We start from the raw sequence: 21,951 nt of genomic DNA, 5'->3' as shown, positions 1-21,951 counted from the left end.
TCTTGCCACAGCTATGATTTTTTCAATGATTATCCACACCTGGAAATTACTGAAAACAAATCATACACTTTTCCATACTGCGTAGGAACCCTGTTATTAATGGATTTGAATAGATTTGATTCTGTCGTGAAAAAGGATGAGGGGCTTTTTCTCCCTTTTTAACTAAAAGTTGAAAGAACTTTTTGTGTGAATATCCAAAGATGACATTTCCATTGCGCCCGTGCACACAATTTTCTATAGGGTGGATCGGAGACATCTACTTTATACATTGTATGTTTGCGTTTCCAACTTTGCTCATCAAAACTTTGGAAATTTTCTGCTTATTGAGGCTGCCTGATCTGTTCAGATGCCTTCCAAACGCAGTCGTAATTGCTGTCAGTTACTCTGCAGATAAACAAACCTGGGACCGCTCTCCTGGCCCCCCCCCCTCCCCTCACAGTTATGAATACGTGTGCCGTCCAGGGAATTAGCATTGGTTTGGTCTCCAAAAATGTAAACGCCGCCTTTTGCAACGGTTCCACGGGATGTTGTGGAAAAGCAAAAAACCCACCAAACTCCCGCAACATCCCTGCAAAAAGGAATATTGTCAGCGTCACAATGAGAACGAAAGAGGGTCCCTGCTTGGGGGACGGATGCCGTGTCCTTGTCCATCCAACCGCCCCCCGCATCCCCACACACCACTCCCCGTTTCTCCCTGTGTCACACACCTTATCCCGCCACCCTCCACCAGCTCATCACTCAGTGTCACCGTGCCATCCACACTGAGGCAAGATAAGACCTCTAATGCTGGTTAACCTTCCCCTTCACCTCGTGGGCGCTGAGCTCATTCGCCGCTGTCTGACGCTCGCGCCTGCGGCTCTAATACATACATACATACATACATACATACACAAACACACACACACACACACACACACACGCACACACACACACACACACACACACACACACACACACACACACACACACACACACACACACACGTCCTGTGTACTGTAACACACACTAACCTTAATCCCCCGATGTCAATTCTCAGCCCTATACCTTGAAATGAAAATCCACCCCCAAAATTCATTTTCGGTTAATACACTGTCACGCTGAGCTTCTTCGCACAGAACCGGGGGGCTTCGATTCAGAGAATGACTTTGACTTTTTGTATTCCAGATTATCACGACGTCCTTGCTGTGTAAACATGCACACTACTTAATTTTAAATCTACAAAGTGAATTTTTTTTTATACTTAAAAAGAAATACCGCAACCAGTACTGTCAATTATCATCGTATACTTGTTCCTTTGAGCGTGCACATGCATGCATGCAAACCACCTACAACAAATCGAGTTTGGCCACATATAGTTCTGCAGCCCTTGGTCTCTGCTGTCTGCAGCCCACTGTTAAATCCACTCAGCAGGTGAAGCTCTGTGGCACGAGACTGCGTCTGACACTGTGTTTGCAAACCTTGTCGGAGACCAGAATAAGATATTACTCTGGCAGGGGTTGGCGTGTGGGGGGAAACAGATGATGCATTGCTTACGTGAAATGATTAGAGGCAAAGAAGCGCGACGCGGCGGCAAGTGCAGGCAATCTCTCAGGGTAAACCGGCTGGAAACCAAATTAAAACGGGCCTTTGGAACGTCCAGGTTGGACGGCGTGGTGAAAAATAACGTGTTTTTTTTTTTGCGATTTCCACTGCGTCCCTGAAATGCACAGCACATATCTGCACTTGAGGAGGGTGAGAAAAACACAAACAGATTGGACGCACAGGGAAACCGCTTGTGCTTACATCCCGTTGCAGCACGACGTCTACGTTCCAAAATGGGAAAAGGAATCAGCATCTGCTGCTGTTGCCTCCCGGGGGAAAAAAAAAGAGGACATTTTCACAGCTGGCCTTTTGGCGTTGCGTGGCGCCGATAATTCGATTGAGGCGACGTTCCTTCATGGTGGAGCTGCTCCCCGGGATCCTTTTATCCATGCACGCCGGTTCCACTTGTCACGGCTCACGGGCGCACGTGGAACCGGGCAATCTTTTTGACAACAATTGTCACTGCGCCTTTCTCGAGCGTTCTGTTCTCGCGTGGCACAATATGGCGGATTTAACAGTTGATGCCCGAGATTATTCTATTCAAACAATGACTCCTTGATTTCAGACAATGTAAGACAAGAGCCGGCTGTCAACATTGCCAGGAGAAATGACTGCTGCCGCAGACAGATTTTAAGCTTTACCGTAGCACCACGAGTCTCCGGCGGACTCTCTCATGTTTCCATCGTACTCATTTGTTCTCACTCCTTGGGCTTCCTAGGTGACACGCATAATGGAAATACAGATGATTGTCTCTTCGACATGTTCTGATATTGACGTTGAAAGCGAGACAATCCAAGTTTTTCTTTTCCGAAGCTGTCACATTTTTTTGGCCGGGCATGGGAAAAAGTTAAGTAAAACTTAAAAACTAGACTAAAAGAAAAGTTTCTTTCTGAGAATAATAAATGGAAACCTTTCAGGGCTTTCTGAAGACCAGTTATCAAGTGGGCGGTTGGAACAATTACAGTGCACAGGAGAAGAAAACCTGACGGAGGCTCTAGGTGGTTGTTAAGTGCAGGCACAACAAAAGGCAGCCAATTGTGCCGGCGACGTTAGCAACAGGTTTTTTTCTCCAAAATACATATATATTTTTTGTAACACAGCCAAGCACATTGAGGGAGCGAAATGTCGACACTGACTTCTTCGAATTGGCGGCTTGAAAAAGAGAACGAGGCGAATTCATCATAGAAATGATTTTAATTATCCTAATTGTTATCAGAGGACGGATAGGAATTTGTCACTTTTTTTTTTTTTACACAATATATTACCCTCCTTTTATACATTAGTTTTTTATATATTAATAGCTTTCAAATGATTTTGTACATGCTTTGCGGGACTGACATTCCCTGGTCAGATGAAGCAGAAAAAAAAACCGAGAGGAAAAAAGGCACACGATTGCTCCCGCAGAGCAACACAGTCCAAAGAAACAACGAACTGAAGCGGCTTGTGTGGTTGAGAGGGAAATGCCTGCCGACCAGATGATGGGCAGCCCCCCCTGAAGCCTCTCACATGACTTGCCAAGGCGGCTCAATGTGTCCAAGGCAATTTCTCCAAATCGCAGCCCAAAATGATCACTTGGATGTGGCAATTTGACGGCAATTATATCTTTTGATTTGTTCAAAAGACACACGCGCGCGCTCTCTCTCTCTCTCTCTCTCTCTCTCTGTCTCACATGGCTAGTTGTACGGTAAAAACAAAAGAGTCACTCCGACTTCGAAACCACCTCCGGGTGTTTCCGTCACTCTATTCTATACATGTGGCTGAATGTCAGAGACGCGGGCCATTTCAGGCGCCGCGCCCTGCCACAAGGTCTCTGCTCCCCTTCGACGCTCGCCGGGGGAAGCTCTGCGGCCTGAGCGAGGCTCGGTGCGCGGTTGCCGTCCGAGGGTGTGAAAATACCACACACCGGCGCCGCCAGTCTCTGCTCCTCTCCGAAAGAAAAAAAACTGTCCGCGGCGTGAGCTCCGAAATGCGACTCGAGACGGCGCCCGAGCCGCCCTCAGAGGCCGTCCGCCTGGCTTTCAGTGCCTGGGATGCTTAATCCAGTTTCGTATCATCCACTTCTGACCGGAGCATCTCTGGACCACCAGGCGAAGGCCAAAGTTGGCGTCTTTGGACATTTCTACCTCCAGGCATCGGCCGGTGTCCCTGCTGATGATCGGACCGTTCTGCAATCACAACACAATGGAAATGAAGACGGTCGTTCGCAGAATCGCTCCGGTACTCTAATGCCTGTCGTTATGGCATCAGTTACAGTTATTAGGCATTCAGTAATATATGGGGGCGGTCGATTGGCTCGATCCCTGAGTCCTACAATCTGAATGTGACTTGTTCTGTGGAGCACCGTGTGTTCATTTACTGTTGCACATTTGAAGTGTTGCAGTGTTGAAGATCGTCATGAAAAGGGGCAGATTGTGTTTTTGTTTTTTTTACCTGCGTAAAGTCCCACAGCCGCTGGGAAACCCTTGAAACCACGTCGCACTTTTTCAGACTGGGAGTGCGTCCTCTGCCGTCGTCGACGAGGCATTTCGTGTCGGGCAAGAAGGTGGTCGAGCCCAGGGGTCCCAGCTGGAGGAGCCCCTCGGAGGAGTAGCGCGCGAGCTGCGGCACAGGGACGACAAAAGACGCATTCCGCTGCGGGACTCAGGCACAGAAGCGGCACTCGCAGCTTCCAAAAACGCACACTCGAACTTTTTTTTTTTAGAGAGCACCTCAATGTCTGTTGCAAATGTGCTGCGCGGTGATGAGGTTTTAGCTGTTCAGCCCCAAAAAGAAAGACACTTCAACTGGTAAAGAGTTAGGAAAGTTTTCAGGGCTAGTTTACATATACGGCCTAACGGACACAATGGTTGTCGCGCTTTTATATTCTATTTTATACAATTTCGAGCTGGTTATTTTAGACAAAAATGCAATTGACTTGAGTTATACACTGTGTATCTATAGAATAATACCAAGAAATATACTGCAGATATTGCACTTTAGATATTGCCCACAAAAAGGAAAATGCTCTTAACACTTAATGCTAAAAAGTGTGTTGTTCAGTTTTTACTGACCATTTAAATGAGTTTCTTTATGAAAATAAACTGTAGTTTGAGCATTTCCAGCTATATCACTATCTTTTATGCATTGCCACCATTCATATTAAATCAGTTTGAAAAAGTATATATATTTATTCGTTAATTTCTTAAAATTAACCCCCCCCCATCCCCCAACTTTAAATTAACAAAACATTTTTTAGCCACAGCCAGCTATACCCACATATCACTTTTATGTTCTTTTACTTTTGCTTTCTACTGTCTATGGTTTAATAACATATTTTTTTAAGCAGATGCCAAAAAAGTCAGATTGAGGAAAACTTCCCAGATTCAAAAATTACAAGGCACGTATTATGTAACGCGTACATTACAGCACTGCATGGGTGCCATTGTGGGCCACAGCTTATTAATACCACAGCATTTTCCCAAAACAAAACTTGATCCCTCACAGTTCAATCAAGCACAGCTCAGCGATGATACGCATCTATTACGTAAGGATACAGTGGAGATAACATTTAATATTTATGGGAGTGATCTTCTTGAAAAATGAGATGCCAACTGTCCTGAATCACACACACACACACACGGTATACAGGGTGCCTCTGAACCAAGACTGTGATGAATGATATGCTGCATCATTCTCCGTCCCTTTGGGATTGTTCTTCACATTTTAGGAACAGACTTTCAGAGGGTTTGACGAAGAGAATTACTTTGATTATAAGGGAATTCTCGACCCCACAACAATGGCCCTTGTAATCGCTTAAAAGTAAGAAAAAGGTGTTATTGTAGTATACTGATATTCTTACAGTTTGTGATCAAGAACATTTGTTAATCAAACTGATATGACTATGTCTCCGAACGAAAGTCAAAAACAGCAATGAGCCGCTTCGTGTCGCTCAAGGTTCACCGGAGCTCGTTGGGCTGCTCATGAGGATGTTGGAAAGGATCATTCTGGAAGGCATTTGTATACGAAGAACATATTTCAAACTTTTAGGCCGTACTCTATGCTACTGTGCTAGTTCTATCAAGGTGACCTAAAGGTCATTGTAGTTTAAAGAAACTTTCGTGGAACTCGGGGGTTTGCTGTGTCAGGGCTTTCGCTCTGCACAGATTTATCCATGGTGTAAACTATAAGTGGACTCAACGAACCCCCCCCCCCCATCCCCATCAACACTTGTTTACAGTTCAGTCAGGCAGCCCCCTTTATGCGCTAATACATTTAGAATGGGACCATAACAAATAATTAAGGCAAGGAAATTGTTCTGCCAGGCCAATTAACCTGTGCCATTAGACGCTCCATTGATTTCCCGCCAATCGTAAAAGTTATCGTAAAAGCCACTTTGGAGGTCGGGCTGATCACAAGTTTCTTAATTGGCTCATTAATGGCGCAATTCTGTGACAATATAAATATGAGATTGAGTCTTTGTACATTGTGTTGCACTCCAACCTGTTCCCAATCTTGTATAGGGGAGACTTAAAAGCACAATGTGTCATTTTCTGCCTCTCACTCCAAACACCAACAAACCACAGAACGTGGTGAATCATTGTCAATGAGCGCGGGATCTTCACTGCAGTCCAGTTTTTTTCCCCCGGTAAGGAAATCTCTTAATCATTCAGGAGGTTGTTTTTTACCAGTAGCCAAATTATCCACAGATGTCTGCTCCTCTCTTAAACAGATCAGGTGATTAAGACTGGTAATAACACTAAATAGAGCATTTGCACATTAAAAATCATCCTGGAGGGACTTCAGACTGAGCTGCCGCTTGTGTTTGCTCAGCTTGTTTCTCTCATAACACGTTCAGGAGGATTTCACCGGGAGTGAATTTATCTCGGGGGGCCCTCCTCCTCTCCAAAACACACAGGCCCGGTGGCTAAACCTGGTGGAAACGCTGAATAATGCACTGTCACGTTAGAAATCAGTGTTTATTTGACAGTGTTTGGATGGAAACAGGACATCTTTGTGGGACCGCGGGTCAAGTTGTCACTAATGTTTGCTCAGCTTGTTTCTGTGGTAACATAAGACTCAGATGTCCGATGACTAAACTGCTTCATCAAGTTAAAATATAAAGTTAAAAGAAGATCTATAATGTGTATTGTAAAAGATTTGGGCTTAAAACTGGATTCAAAATCAATGCTGACCCATTCTGCTATTCACAAACGACCAATCTTACCTTGGTTATAATTAAGAACTCTATGGGTTTGACAAATGCTGGAAACACTAGGGATTATGTCAGTACACTTTTCAACAAAATATACAAAGTGGGTCTAGTCCTTTTTAGGTACTCTAATGCAGAAAAGTTCCATGTTATACTTTTAAGAGGCCCCTTAGCAATAAGTGGTGCAGAGGTTGTCCATCGGTACCACGCACACCTGAGAACAGACACCGGACACTCGAAAGAGAATACTGTGAGTCTGCGTTACAGTGAATTCACCTTCACGCAGCCCTATTTGCACTGCTGCACATGCATGAACCAATAAGAAGACACCTCATTTACTTTAAAGGTGACATATTATGCTGAAATTCAGGTTCATACTTTTAATTTGTGTTGCCACTTGAAAAGTTTTACATGCTCCAATGTGCAGAAAAGGCATCAGTGTGCCCATCCTGCCCATTCCTGCAGCTCCTCTTTTCCCCCTCTGTCTAAAACACCTGGATTTCCTTTAGCCCCTCCCTCCCGATAAACCCCAGTCTGCTCGGATCGGACCCAGCTGGCCCAGTCTGTTATGATTGGTCGATTTCAAAATCTGTAGGAAATGTCAAGCCCCTCCACCAGGGAAGTGGAGATTCTCAGATTGCAGGCGGGGTTGCCCCCCAAAAGAGTCCAACTGTGACTTCACAGTGGAAGAGAAATCTGAGCCAGGCTGTAGTGTTTAGCCAGCTCACAAACAAAAACAGGGTGGTCCTTTTTCACAGTTTGTGAGTTGGCAGGCTCCACAGATACACACAGCTATGTGCAGAAACACTGAAAAAGTAATTTTTGCATAATATGTCACCTTTGAAAGACTACTAGTGTTCATGTGTATGTAAGTGGAGCATAATTCAGACTGTGTATAGCTCCTACGCTACGCCATTCCATTACCGCATTATACTACTTGACAAAGGTACATTAGCCATGATTTAGATTTCCAATAGTGGCAGAAAGAGCCTCATTCCTCAGAGGCACCATGCAGATTTAGTCTGGCCAATTATATATTTCTATAAGTAAAAGGAGCATTGGTAAAAAAAAAAAAAAAAGGAATGCAAAATCACAGTGTCCCACAAAATTGAATTTGGCCTGCCCACAGTAATGTCGGTCATCACCGTAATGTAATGGTACAAAGACGCCAAATTAATCTCCATTTGTTTACCCCGTTTCACTAAGGGTGGGCGGAGGAGAGACTGGTGAGCCTCTGGAATCCTTAGAGCATTCCACACATAATGAAGATCACTCACTAAGTTTGGAAATGTAGCGGTTGTATTTGTTTTTTGGTTTTTTTTTGCAATAAGTAAAATTAGACCTCCTTGAAGAGGTGATCAATTATGCCGCATCGCCTTAAAGAGTCCTTGAGTGTAAAAATACAGTGGAAGCACTTGTGATGTCATTTTGGATGAATCAACTCTACCTTGACTGACTGACTGGCAGCTTAACCAATTTCATTATTGACAGATGTTGCATGAACACTGCATGTGAAATGGGCCCACCAACAGCCCACGAGTGGGCTCTGACCTGGGAGGACATGCCGTGGCAGGGGTAGAGGATGGCTTTGTCGTCGTCCTCGGAGCCCTGGTCCAGGCAGTATCCGCTGGCCTTGCTGTTCCTCACCTGAGGGGCGACACAAGAGACGCTGTTACTTGAAATGAAGATTCCCCTTACGCGAGGATGGTTTTTCCGGGAAGCTTTTTTAATTTCAGCGTCGGTAAGTTGCTTTTGCACGCTTACGACGGAGGGGAGAATCTCATGTCTGTCATCAGTGTAAGTTTCATAGAAGAGCGACTAAACCACAGACAACAATTAATTGGCGTGTCTTTTACAGCAAGAGCAGTTTCTGCGATGATCACTCCAATCAGAGACAACTCTGGGGAAAGATTTTTCCCCGATTACAGGATTTCTACAGAAATCAAACCATCCTTTACTTAAGCTCACAATATGGGCTAATTTGCTCCAACGCAACGTAAGCTCGTATCAGTCAAACCCTCGTGCACATAAACATTTCGTTGGAACCTTTTTCGTAGACTGCTCGACGTTCTACCGGCTGGCGTCGTCACATTTGCCACATGAAATGAAACCAATTCGATTGCCAAATGCTTGCGAGGCTTTTCTCAATCTCCGGCCAATCTGAGCGGCCATCTTACACCGCCTCCTGTCCTGCACCCTGTCAATGTCAGATCCACGGTGGCCTGTTCACACAGAGGAGTCCCAGATCATCTCAGAGTGACGCTTGGGCCATAATAGTAAAATATTATGCGGTAGCCGGTCCCAGCTCTGTCCCCTCCCTCTCCCCCAGGCCTGCAGATGGTGTGCAGTGAGCACTGGCCTCTGCTCGGCGTGATTTGAATGCGTACGGCTTCATTTTCCGAAGTGTGAACTATCTATCATGCGCCGTCGCCAGGGAGGTTTCCGCTCGGGCTGGTCCGGTCGGCGTGGTCTAGTGCGCAGCTGATGTTAGGCGGCGGACGGATGAGACTCCGTTGAGCTATGTGGCAACAAAAGGTAAGTGTTTCCCAGCTTGTCAAGAGATCTGAAATAGGGCTACTTAAGTGGCTGAGGCTCCAAGGAATCCATTAGCCGGGTGCGGGAGCCAAGGCAGGCGGCGGGGGAAACAAAGGGGGGAGTAAATTTACATTGCTTTGTTAAATTTAGAGGATTATTTTAATACATTCAGACATTGCAGTTGCAAGAGCACAACGGTTTTCCTTGGTTTTCAATTGTTGGAACCAATAGGAGGGACTGACTCTGACTCTGCAGCGCGTTCAGTTCTTCAACCCGTCATGATCCTAATAAATGTTTGCAATGAAACATCATTACGAGGACATTGTGTCTAATCCTGTCCGGTAAGATACCTGAATCTTAGGTTGTTTACGGTGAATTCATATGTATTGGATTTATGGAAATGAGCATTTGTCACCGGTTGACCCATAACTGCTTATCTGCTCAGTTTGGGTGTGAGTGCTGCTGAATGCAAAGAGTTTTGTCCCAGGCAGACCATAACAAGCTGCTGTCATTCGCGAACATTCATCAATAAACATTCATCATATGTCACAGCAAAGATCCTGACAGTTTACAGCTCACAAATTAATAAGTTATCGCCCAACCAATTTTCTGCATTTCATCGGCTATGGAATCAAATTAGCTCTCTCCCACTGTCTGCAGCCCTATCTCTGTTACAGCTCTGTAATAGTATTACAGATGAGGGATATAGGACAATTAACATGCAGAGTATTTCCAGTAATCCTGTTGGCAAGTGTCCTCCCTCACCTCGCCGTACGTGATGGTGTTGTTATAGATCCGCATCTCCGGGTAGACGTGCTCGAGGTACCAGCGGAAACTCCGACACTGCAGCCGCTTCCGTAAGGCCAGGCGCTCGGACACGTCCCCGAAATCAACCCCCGGGTTCTGTAAAGCGAATAGTAATAGAATACAAAGAAGAAGAAAAAGGATTTAGCCAAGAGAGAGAGAGAGAGAGAGAGAGAGAGAGAGAGTCCCTGCTGCGGGAGAAATGGGAGGCGCGGAGAGTGTTGAGGTGGTGAGAGGATGCAACACGAATTCAGTCGAGGGATGGATAGACGCGCCCGTCATGCGGGACCTTCATACTTCTTTCATTAGACATGATCTCTGCTGAGCAAATTCTAATCAGCTGCTTAATTATGAGCCCTCACGGCCCTGTCTGCGTTATGAGGTGGCTTCCGAGATTGATCGGGGGAAATGCCTAATGGCTGCACACGCATAATTGTACACACAAAGTCAATATCTGTATGCAGTGCTTACATGTACATGAATACTATTGTACTGTATGTACGTATGAAAGGCCAATGGCCATAGAAAGGTCACACACACGCACACACGCGCACACACACACACACGCGCACACACACACACGCACACACAGCTGAACTTGCTCTCAATGTCTATTAATATAATTTTGGGGGGGGTTGGGACTTGGAAGGGGGTGGGGCCGTCATTTAGCGACATGCAATTTTAGTGAGATGTTGTTAAGCATTTATACTTTGTGCTGGCCATTTGTGCATCATTAAGCACCCCCCCCCCTCCCCCCCCCCAACGTCACTGTGTGCCATGCGGGTAGTTCAATAGCAACCATCTGCGATCGTGTGTATGCGGGACGATAGGGAGGGGAGGGGGGGAGGGGGTTAGATGGACTAATCGTAACCTTAGATCTTTGTACTGTACACAAAATAACTCAGCACCGTCGGACGGCTGGGGTAATAACATGCCATGCTACTGTGTTTGCAATTACACCGGAGAAGGGATGTGGCCCCATCGGCTACTTTGTCAAACACCCTTGCACCCACACACACACACACGCGCTCGTGCGCGCGGTTGACGTAATGATGTTTGTGCCAACTTTCAGCAGCCTATCCGGTCTGTGTGCGACCGCGACGTAGCTGCTTATCCCGTTGGTATGAACAGCGGCTCGTGGTTTTGGACAGCGCTACGAGGTCTCCACGGACGTCCTTCACTGACAATCATCTCATTCCGCATGGCTGAAGAGGCAATTAGGATTCAACATTAAGCTCTTCATTAATGAAAGTAGCTGTTTATTATTTCGCAGGCCCATCTCAAAAGACCCTTGAAAGCAATTAGGCTAAACTGATGTGTATGAAATCGGACTAATTAGACGGCAGACTCCTCTCCTTCACTTGGTGCACCTCTCTCCTCTGTCGGGAGTCGGACTCCGCGGCTTCCTCACTCCGACTTTGCTCTACCGCCGGTGTGAAGGTCAAGTGGGATGAAATCTGAATTCGGAATTTCTATTGACCGGTGTCTCGAGAGACCCCGGGCTGCATGTCTGAATAAGAAAGCAGAGAAAGGAGGAGAGGGGGGCAAAGGGAGCTCGGGGAACTGGGGGAGGGCGCGACCCGAGATGGAGAAAAACTTACATTCATTGGAATGTTCCAGGCCATGTAGACATGGGATTTGTATTCGTCCATCCACACCTCAGCGGCCCGCAGGGCATTCCGCTTAGCGTAGTAATCTATGTCGTTGTTGTAGGGCTTCTTGGTTCGCTCGATGTGGGCCACTCTGGCACATGGCAGGACCTCCATACTCCCCCCACACTGCCACACCTAGACAGCAGCGAGAAAGAGATTCTATCAAATGTGAAATTTGCAAAGGGATTTCTTTATGGAGCTCTTTTGTATATTTAGAAAAACATATGAAAGAAATGCTGGAAAACGCTTGATTCTCACTGTCTGGATGCAGTGGAAATTAGTATTATGTGGAACCTTTTAACTCAACATCACCAAACAATAAAGTCTTCACTTGGACCTTTAACTTTTATGACTTGAAATGAACCCTCGCCACATCCAAATATGAAAAATGACGCCTTTGAAAAACCTTTCTCGCTCCTGAAGCAATCGTTTAATCATATTTCAGCTAAAATGTGAAGCTCTAGAGCTTTAACACATCCCGGATTACTCCGCAGGCATGGCTTAGGAAGTTTCTCTGGACGTATCAAGAATTTTTTATCCCCTTATTTAAAACTTGTTACTGTTTGGGTGAACTTGACATGAAGTCAAGTCGAACACAGTCTCGAATGAATTCAAAGCACATTAGAAAATAAATTCTGGTTCATTTGCAATATTTTAATTTAATGCCACCATTTATTTAATATATTTTGTACTGTTTTGAAATTGTTATTCCTAAAAAGGAATACTAAATAGATCTTTTTTTTTTAATTCAACGACATAAATTCTTGCATAAATGGTAGTCAAGTGACTAAACTTGAAATTTCAACCACTTATCACTGAAGTGCAGGGCTTTAAATAGGAAATGACACAGACACACACACACACACACACACACACACACACACACACACACACACACATACATTAATATCTTGCTGGGAGCAAATTTATATCCTGCCATGGGCATGGGTCAAACATGTCTCATTATTAATGCATATTGCATTTCAGTTGCATAATGTTCATAACTGGACTTGCTCCAACAAACTAAATACATTACGATGCAGCGAACGGCTTAAAAAATATAAGATGTTTGCATGGACACAAATCTGCTATCACATTTATCAGCTCACAAACAAACGGATATACAAACAGTCCATTAAATTGACAGGAATGGCAGCAGAGTACAATGTCCAAATAATAATAAAAATAATAATAAAAGGAAACAACTTCTCCTTTTAGCCAGTTTGTCCTTAACATGGCACAAGTTAATGTTGTTACTGTCCATTCCATTCTGCTGGAGCGAGAGAAAGACTGTGTGATAGACTGCTCTGTGAGGCCATGACCCATAAATACAAAAGGTCCTCAGACAGTTGCCCATGACAACCAGGAATCCCGGATACTCTATCATCATGCGCATGTGGCATATCTAAAGCCACGCAGTAAGTATATGTCATCTTGAAAATTATTTATTGATTGAGGTATAGCTGCAACAGTTAATCGATTCATCGATTAGTAATCGACTACTAAATTAATCGGCAGCTATTTTGATAATTTTTTTAATCGTTTTTTATTAAAAAAAAGTCCAAATTCACTGATCTCAGCTTCTTAAATTCTTAATGAAATATATAAAATAAAAATGGTTTCTTTGCTCCTCTGTGACAGTAAACTGAACATCTTTGGTGTGTGGACAAAACAAAACATCATCTTGGGGTTTTGGGAAACACGATCTACGTTTTTCGCTTGACATTTCATGGAGCAAACAACTAATAATCGACAGATTGATCGATTATGAAAATAATCGTTAGTTGCAGCCCTAGACTGAAGGGTATATTTTGACACCAAACCAACACACTCAAGGTAAAAAAAAAACGCTGGGTAGTAAAACAGTCATTTCTCAGACTGCAGCAAAACATTGGAATTACAAAACTCGGAATGCCAAATAACGTCCACCGCTGATGTACAGCAAATCTATGCCGTGCTGTGGGGAAAGTGGCCCAGCAGTGGAGACACTTGAGCGAGGCCATCAGAAGGCCACAGCATATGGTAATACGCCACCTGACGCACACGCCGCAGAGCCTCCGCCACCCACAGTCTCTTGATGATGATCGCCGCAATGTGGAGCAGATGTTCCGATCCGGTAACATCTCTCTGAACCCGTAACGGTGCCCCCTGCGTTGGCGCTAAAGGACTGTTGAGAAAGCTGCTCCCTCGGTCCCACTCGGAGCGGGGGGATGAAGCCGGTTGTTTTTTGAGCTGACCATGTTTATCTAATGCCGTGGAAGTAAACGCCGCTTCTGGTTTTAGGCCGTGTTCACAAGATTCAGATTCAGAATATTTTATCTATCCCAAAGGGGCAATTCATGTTTACAGTGTATCCCATCCATGTAAATGAATAGAAACATAACTAACGACAATAATCCAACATCAACATCATCAACAAGCCAACTAGCCTGATAGCTGAAGGAATAAATGAATTGGCATAACGATTAATTTTCCGTGCAGGCAAATGATAGCGTCGGCCTGACGGCATGCCCAAAAAGTCACTGGAAATGTGCATGGTCGGGGGTTGAGTTATTCATTTTTTTCAACTCTCTGGACCACTCGTTTATTCCAGGGGAAGCTGAGGTCTTGTTGTAACTGTACTCCAGTGATCTCGGAGCAGGCCTCAACGATGTTCTGAAGACAGTCTTTGTCTTTCACAGACAACCCATTAAACCAGCGCACAAATGAAAAAGTTAAACAGACTCTCGATTAAAGTTTGATAAAAGTTACATGAAATGTTCTTGCGGACACCGAAAGAGTTTAGTTCCCTTTCAGTATTCTCATTGAATTTCAACTGCGAGTCAAAACACTTTTACTCTTGTACCGTTTGTGCCATCTTCATCATGTACGATGCTCGCCTCTGGTTCGATGCTGCATTTTCTGAAATCTATGATCAATTCCTTAGTTGTCGCCACATTCAGGTCGAGGAAATTGTCACCGCACCATTTGATAAATGCATGTAGGGCGCGGCACGTTTCAGTCCAACTGAAACGTGCCGTATAATAATAATTATAAATAATTATAATTATAAAAAAACGCTGCATAATTTCCGAAACAGCTGAGTGAGCTGAGTTTTTTTAAGTTAAGTTTACAGGAGTAAGTAGTGGACTTTGTTGGAGATTCTATTCTCAGCTGTGGATAAATACGCAGTTTGGGCTCCGGGCGAAGGACAGCGTGTGATTGGCTAAAAATAAACTACAGTGCCCGTTTTGACCATAAAGAAGGAATATGTCACATGGGGAATCAGCGTTGATGTGTTTTTGGAATATTTTTGGACCGCAACGGAGCCGTTTGGCATGTAGAAGAATAAAATACATCAGGCTTTGGGTACTTAAGTAATACTTAGGAGAATCAAGTCATTGGTGTTTTGGGGATTTGTTGACGATGGGAAAGATATTAAATATGACAAATTTGTTAAGAAAGTGGTGGGTATGTCAGTGGACAAATATCTAGGAACAAAATAGCTGTGTTTCATGACTTCAAAGTCTGTTTCCAAGTAACTTTTCATGATATAGAGTCATTTCTTCAGGGGCATTCTTTGGGAACTGCTTGATAAAGAATCAAGTCATTGTCAATTTGTTCCTCACTTGTTTCGTGGGAAATACCGGTAGTTCTTTTTACGACGTGTCATCTCATATCCAGGCCGAGATTGTTTCGCGATGATATCGCGGACGTCTTTTAATTCCAATCCAGTTCCGCTGCACGCCGTGCCCGGGCAAGCGGAGCATTTGGGAGGATACCGTGGCAGGAAGCCGATTCAAATCGCCTGAGTCAACTTGTGTGCTCCGTGGGCTTGTGGGCAGGCACGATGTTTGAATCAATACGCTTTGAGCTACACTGTAAGGCCGACTGTGCATTGTTCATGGAAGTCCCATTTATCATAATTACAGAAGCTACAATGCTTACAAGTGCAGGATCAATTGCTTCTGATGAAGGCATCTGAGGCGTCTGTCCCCCTGTTATTCTCTCACACCCTGAAAACCCTTTAAAGTCTCCTCTGTGTAAGTGGTGGAGTAGTCCGCCGGGGGCCTGACCTGGACTTAAACCCCCCCCCCGTGACCCCTCATCCTCCATGCTGACGATCCGCAGTGACCCTGGTCCTGAGAAATCCATTAGTTCTTGGGTGTAGGCTTTCACCTGCTTTGCTGCTGCTCGTGACACATTGTGCTTTTTCAACACGAGATGCTACGGCTGGGTCGTTTATGCGGCGCAGTACCGTTAGTAATTCTTTAGTCACTGCAGCCGACACCTTTTTTCGTTAACGTGGCAAGCTCTTTGTAATGCTGTCTGTTTAAAATCAATGGTGCGTGTGGTTCAGGTACTACGGACATTGCGGGGACCTCATTCTCTCTATTTTATCACTCACATAATGGGGGCTTGTCTTCCTTATGGGGCCGAAAGCCATGTCCCCATAATGTGAAGCAATACATTTTAAGGCAAATTGTTAGGGTTAGGCATGTCGTAGTTTTGGTTAAGTTTGGAGTCACCGGTAAGTCAATCTAATGTCCTCGTATGAATAATGGAAACATTTCTGTGTGTGTGTGTGTGTGTGTGTGCGTGCGCATGTGCGTCAACGTCAATGTGTGTTAAGTGCTTGTGGATATGTGCACAGAGCACTCGCGGATAATTGAAAATGTGTATGTGTGTAATTGCAGTTAGCAGTTTGCCCGGCACTAACAGCAAATTGAAGATCAATATTTTCTAAACCACCCTTTTCCAGAAGGTCAGAAACCTAACAGCCAACTAAGCTTTGCGAAACAGGCCGTCGTTTCTTCCCTGCGTCCCATCAGGACTTCATGTGGTGTTGCTACACAGAAGCGTGCGTCTATGATAACTGAAATACGAACGACTTCTCATTTATCGTGATCAGCCGCAACAAAACCAGCTACGTGGTTTTATGTTGTGGCTGGTCAGTGTATTTCAATGTATTGTTGAAAACACACAATGAGTCTATACAGTATAGTAAGATCATGTGTTAATCTCTTCATGTGGCAACAGTAACTGATTCCGCTGCACACCAGCCACAGTGCTGATACCAGTGATGGACGATGGTGCTGCAATCATCTCGCTAAGCATCACTTTGTTTTAATTATATACAGGTATAAACATGGTGTGCGATAGATCACATGCTAAGTCAACTACAGGAAACTATTAATGGTGGTTTCGAACAAGGATCCATTGCTTTATGGTCAACCAGTCTGGTTTGCTGTAGGTGTTTTGTGAAATGCAGAAAAAAAGGAGAACTATCCCGAGTGTGACGGCACCAAGACGGGCATCGCGCGGCTGGTTGAACTGAGCTCCTGTCGCTCCTTCCGTACAGTCTAAGCTCTGTTTACCTCTGGGATCAGGGCAGGATTTGTACGTATGTCTGTCCGTAATCCAACCGTATGTGTTTTATCTTAAGCAGTTTATCTCGTTTGGCAATATCCGTCCAGCATAGTGTGACTGATTGTGGGTGTTTGTACAATGTGTGAAAAATCATTTGAGATGCCAAGATTACATCACATCAGGACAAGTGGGAGCAGAGGAAGCCGTATCACAGCCGCAGCTTGGAGGGCCTCACTTGGAAAGATCGCTCGAACCTAAGATGGGCAGGTACAGAGTCGAATGCAGTGGTGCCGCTCTGCGTTGACAGCATTTTTGAATTCTATCTGGATTAGCCATTCTCCTCCCAAAGACGCCAAGAACAACATCAGTGCACAGCAGCGTTTGCCCACGTCGAAAACATGGACACGTTTCTGTAAACTGACAACGTTTCTGATTTGGTGTCTGGAAGCTACAGTGCTTGATCCAACTGTTATTATCAAAATGAAAGGGGCTGTATTGGTGTGGGCGTGATGCTTCACTAACCAGTGAGACAATGGAACACAACCCAAGAAAGCCAGTTTGAACAATATGTACATTTATTCAGATAAATATCAATAGCTCAAATCTGCAGGGCGCATTCCAGAAGCGGGACAAAAGACCAACAAAGGTTGGTGAAAAAGTAAACTTTTTTGCAGATAACGTTTAGCCTTTTCGAGAGCCTCCGGGTCAGGAGCGCCTGCTGAGCCGAGAAAAGATGGAACTGAATTACGAAGATGTGATGTTTAATGCTAATGCGATGTCAAGCTAAACCCAGTCTCAGTTTCTGTTGCATTCTATGAGGCATCGTCTGTTATAGTCCGATAATTAGATGCCCCCCACCTTTGGGTGCAGAACTCAGAGCCTCGCTGGACTATGATTTGCTCGCCATGCAAATGGTTGCATCATTGCACGTAGTTGGGCTTGGTGCCCATTTTGCACACACTCCCCTGTACCGCGCCGTCCCTCCACAAACGCGTTTCATAGTTTCCCTGCACACGTGCAGGGTGTAACGAAATGTGAATATGGTTTTGGACGGAGAACGTGCGGTTACGTTGTCACCTTTATTCTCTGAGTTAAGAGACAATCTGGTGACGTGAAAAGCTAACTATACGACAGGGGTGGGGCGGGGAGGATAATATTTCTTTATTGATCCCAAAGTGGGAAATTCCTTGATTTAACTGCAGACAACCTGTTATAAGACATCTGCATCTGACTTTCATCAACACTGGTGTGAGAATCACTGATCTGATGATGTGGGGTTACGTACTAGGGATGACCGTATCCGGCATTCTGCATCTGCATAACCAGGGCTTCGGTCAAAGCTTAAGCAAAGCAAATCGGAGCAAATGTCAGATTTATGGCCTATTAAGCATAACAACAATGCTTGTTCTCTGACTGGAAAATGTATTAATATGATGCTGAAGGCACTTCTGCCAATGACAAGGTCTCTCTTTGTGTTGTTAAATTGCAAATCAATGACACCATTCACACCAACTAAACTGATCTATTCCATAATATAACCCCTTAGGGACTTCTAGGACTTCAGAGAAGGCCCAACATATCAGCATTTAAAATGTCATATTTAACATGTTTCAATTAATTATAATTATCTCTGTTAATTCCAATTATTGGATGATTTTTCATCAAGTTTGCAAGTTTGATAGGGTTATCCAATCAGGTTTTAAGCTGTTGTTGTCTCTAGGCAGAAAAAAAGGTTACAGCTCGCTCATTCATTGGCTAGGACTTCATGACCGGAACAGAAGTCCTGAGCTTGTGTGTTCATTTAGTAAGTGACGGGTAAATCAGCCAATCACATTTTGCTATCGCAGTGGACGGGACAAAAAAATATCGCCCTAAGCCTTCCAGAAAGAAGACGGATCAGTGATATATTCACATATATATATATAGTACTCCCGCTAACGATTACCTTGCAACTTGTTGACATGGATGAGCATTGAACGAAAGCCTGCACACACAGAAAATGAACATTGTCTTCATGGATGGATAGAAAATTAATCTTTGATAAATGTTTCAATTCAATCAGAACATCAATTAAATACTCACGTAAGCATTAAAAGTGCAGAGGACGCAGAGCTTCAAAAGGGGTTTGTCATGCTGCAGTCACTGCTTGTGCCTTTAAATATTTGAGTATTATGGAAATACGACAAAATCTAAATACCAAATCAGATACCTGCCTCTTATGAAACCCCGCCGACAGATACCCGGGACTGCATTTTGTGAAGTCCATCCGGCTCCGACCCTACATAAAATAGCAGCCTGCCATCATTAAGAGGGGGCACTTAACACGGAGCACTTTGACGTAGTGGTAATGTGATTGCTAATTTAATTTAATTGTCTCCGTACATGCAGTTAGTTAATTGCAGCTGGACCATTTGCGTAGGAGAAGCTCCACGGTGGCGACAGAAAACATCAGCCATAAAGAGCATAAAAGCTATGAACAGCAGTTAACGGGCTTCCATAAACGTCCCTTTACACGATCCGATCAATGAAGTGAGAACCGCACTATGGCAGCATCTGTTGACAAAAATGAGGTTTTTCCTCCCGTGAAGGAAATGTGTGCGACCGACGTGTAGACAGTGGTGGACAGAAACGAAGTACATTTACTTAAGTACAGTTTTTGAGTATGTGTACTTCACTTGAGAATTGTTTTTTTGGGAAATATTTTACGTTGACTCTGTGTGTATCTTGATTGTCCCAAGTGGTGTTGTGCCGTATCTCTACCTCACGCATGCGCTACTCAGACCGGGAAACGGTGGAGACCGGTAGGCGACGTCATCGGCAGGTGGTTGCAGTTTGTCGCTATGCGATCGTGTAAGTTAAGTAATGGCTACGGCAGCCGTTGGAGACGGCGCTTCCCCAACCAAATCATCCATGGCCGTACCTTAGTTCAATGCTTGAAATTTCTCGGGCGAAGGATGATTCTGAACATTTTTGAATGTTTGCTGTGTTTACAGCAAAACAAACCAAATCATCCGCTGACTTCATCGAAAATGTAACGAGTAACGAGTTCCATCATAGAAATGTGGTGTATTGGAGTCAAAGTTTCAGAGTTTCCACAAAAAAAAACCCCAACTTCATCACAGCCTACAAGACATTTGTTTTTTTGTTAAAGTCTTTGTTGGTCCTTTGTGTTTCAATAGGATTTGCAACACATTCAACAAGCCTTTCATTCTTCAGGTTCTACATTTAGTGGGTTGCTTTGGTCATTAGGTTCTTTCAATGTACTTTGACAGTATACAATGCGTTGAGATGAAAAAAATGTACTTTGCGTACTTTTTAAAAGCAAGTACTCCTGCACTTTAACTCAAGTAACAATTTGACTCAGCAACATTCACTTTTATTGGAGTAACATATGACCAGGAGTATCTGTAAGTAATGGAGTTTTGAAAAACAACGACGTTGCCGTGAATTCTGGGCCTTTGACCAGCCGCGACAATCGGTCTCTAGTTGCAGTAAAGCACAGGCACGAAGTGAAAGCAATGTGCCAGTGTGTAAAGAAGGGAAACAAAGAGCTGGAGAGAGAGAAGTTCAAACCGTGGTGACTTTTTTTTCCCACCTCTGAACAGCTGGCCTGCGGCACAGGAAGTGAATGTCAGACTTTTGGTTTTTGGAATGTGAACTGAAATTGTCCGCCAATGCCCCCTCTCCGATTCCGACATCAGACAGGCGTAGCGGAGGTTTCAGACGCTCCTGAACCCCCCCCCCCCCCCACTTCTGTTCAAGTTTACTGGAAACTTCAGGCCTTGAAAGAAGCCCCCTCATTTTACATGTCACCGGTACTTCGACTCGTGAAACTGCGACACACCTATTTTCTCGATCAGTGGTCAAATTGGAAAAATAGGGCCGAGGGGAGGGGAGCCAGTGAGCAGCTAAGAACCCAGATGAGATGATGAAAGGTTGCGCTGAGGTCACGTAGACTTCATATTATGCCCCATCCTGCTTGACAGCTGATGCATTTGTTAGACGGGGAGGAAAATTGTCCTGCGGCAACAGACAGGAGGCCCCAGGTTTTTTTTCTTCCCAGGTGCGGCAGGTGCGGCAGTAGTCTGGGTTCGACCAAAGTTCATCTCCACTTTTGTTTCTGTGCGCATGACTCGGCCAGAAACCGACAGGTATATGAAGATATTTTCAGGGCCTAATTTTGAACACGGCTGAAAGGAAAGATTATCTGAACCTATTTCACTGTGCACTGAAGGACTGATTGATTCAGGGGGTTTATCGATCACAGCTCTCTGCCACTTTCAGCTACTCAGACGTCCTAAACTGTTTTCCAGATGGTTCTGTTGTTTTTGTCTGCTGTGACATTTTCCCCCTGATTTCACCTTGACGGGCAAACCTTTAAATCTTCACGCTACTTTTGGTGTTTCTGGGGCTGCAATTGGCGATTATTTTCATAATCGATTAATCTGTCGGGGAAATGGTGGAAAATGTTGATCGTGTTTCCAAAACCCAGCAAAGATCTTTAGCTTTGCCGTCATAGAGGAGCAAAGAAACCCGAAGAGTCACATTTAAGAAGCTGAAATCAGAGAATTTTGACCCCCATAAAAACTACTTGAACCGATTATTCGATTATCAAAATAATTAGCGATTAATTTAGTAGTCGATTACTAATCGATAAATCGATTGACTGTTGCAGCTCTAGTTTCTAGATTGCTGCACTTTTCGTTTGGAGACTAATGACAGATTAAAAGATGCTCTTCGTTGCTGTATCATTATGAGCCACAAATGTATCCCTATTTACCAGGATGCCATAATGTCCTGTACACCTGCATATACAGTACATATCATAATGCTGGAAACTCA

General features: G+C 44.4%; 1 protein-coding gene across 2 annotated transcripts in view; it reads right to left on the bottom strand.

Annotated features, from left to right (window-relative positions):
• Positions 1-2,756: 2,756 nt before the first annotated feature.
• The window catches only part of galnt9 (polypeptide N-acetylgalactosaminyltransferase 9), a 106,651-nt gene continuing 87,456 nt past the window's right edge, over positions 2,757-21,951 (bottom strand). For both annotated transcript variants that reach the window (XM_035638827.2, XM_035638826.2), the window contains exons 7-11: positions 11,710-11,895; positions 10,070-10,207; positions 8,321-8,416; positions 4,012-4,179; positions 2,757-3,746 (exon numbers count right to left, since the gene is read on the bottom strand). In XM_035638827.2, the coding sequence (XP_035494720.2) occupies positions 3,600-3,746; positions 4,012-4,179; positions 8,321-8,416; positions 10,070-10,207; positions 11,710-11,895 (735 nt within the window). In that variant the 3' untranslated portion in view covers positions 2,757-3,599. The remainder of the gene's footprint in view (positions 3,747-4,011; positions 4,180-8,320; positions 8,417-10,069; positions 10,208-11,709; positions 11,896-21,951) is intronic.

Source organism: Scophthalmus maximus, chromosome 3 (assembly GCF_022379125.1).
Source record: "Scophthalmus maximus strain ysfricsl-2021 chromosome 3, ASM2237912v1, whole genome shotgun sequence".
Taxonomy (NCBI): domain Eukaryota; kingdom Metazoa; phylum Chordata; class Actinopteri; order Pleuronectiformes; family Scophthalmidae; genus Scophthalmus; species Scophthalmus maximus.
Note: the sequence above shows the minus strand (reverse complement) of the source record. Positions and strands in the feature narration are given on the sequence as shown.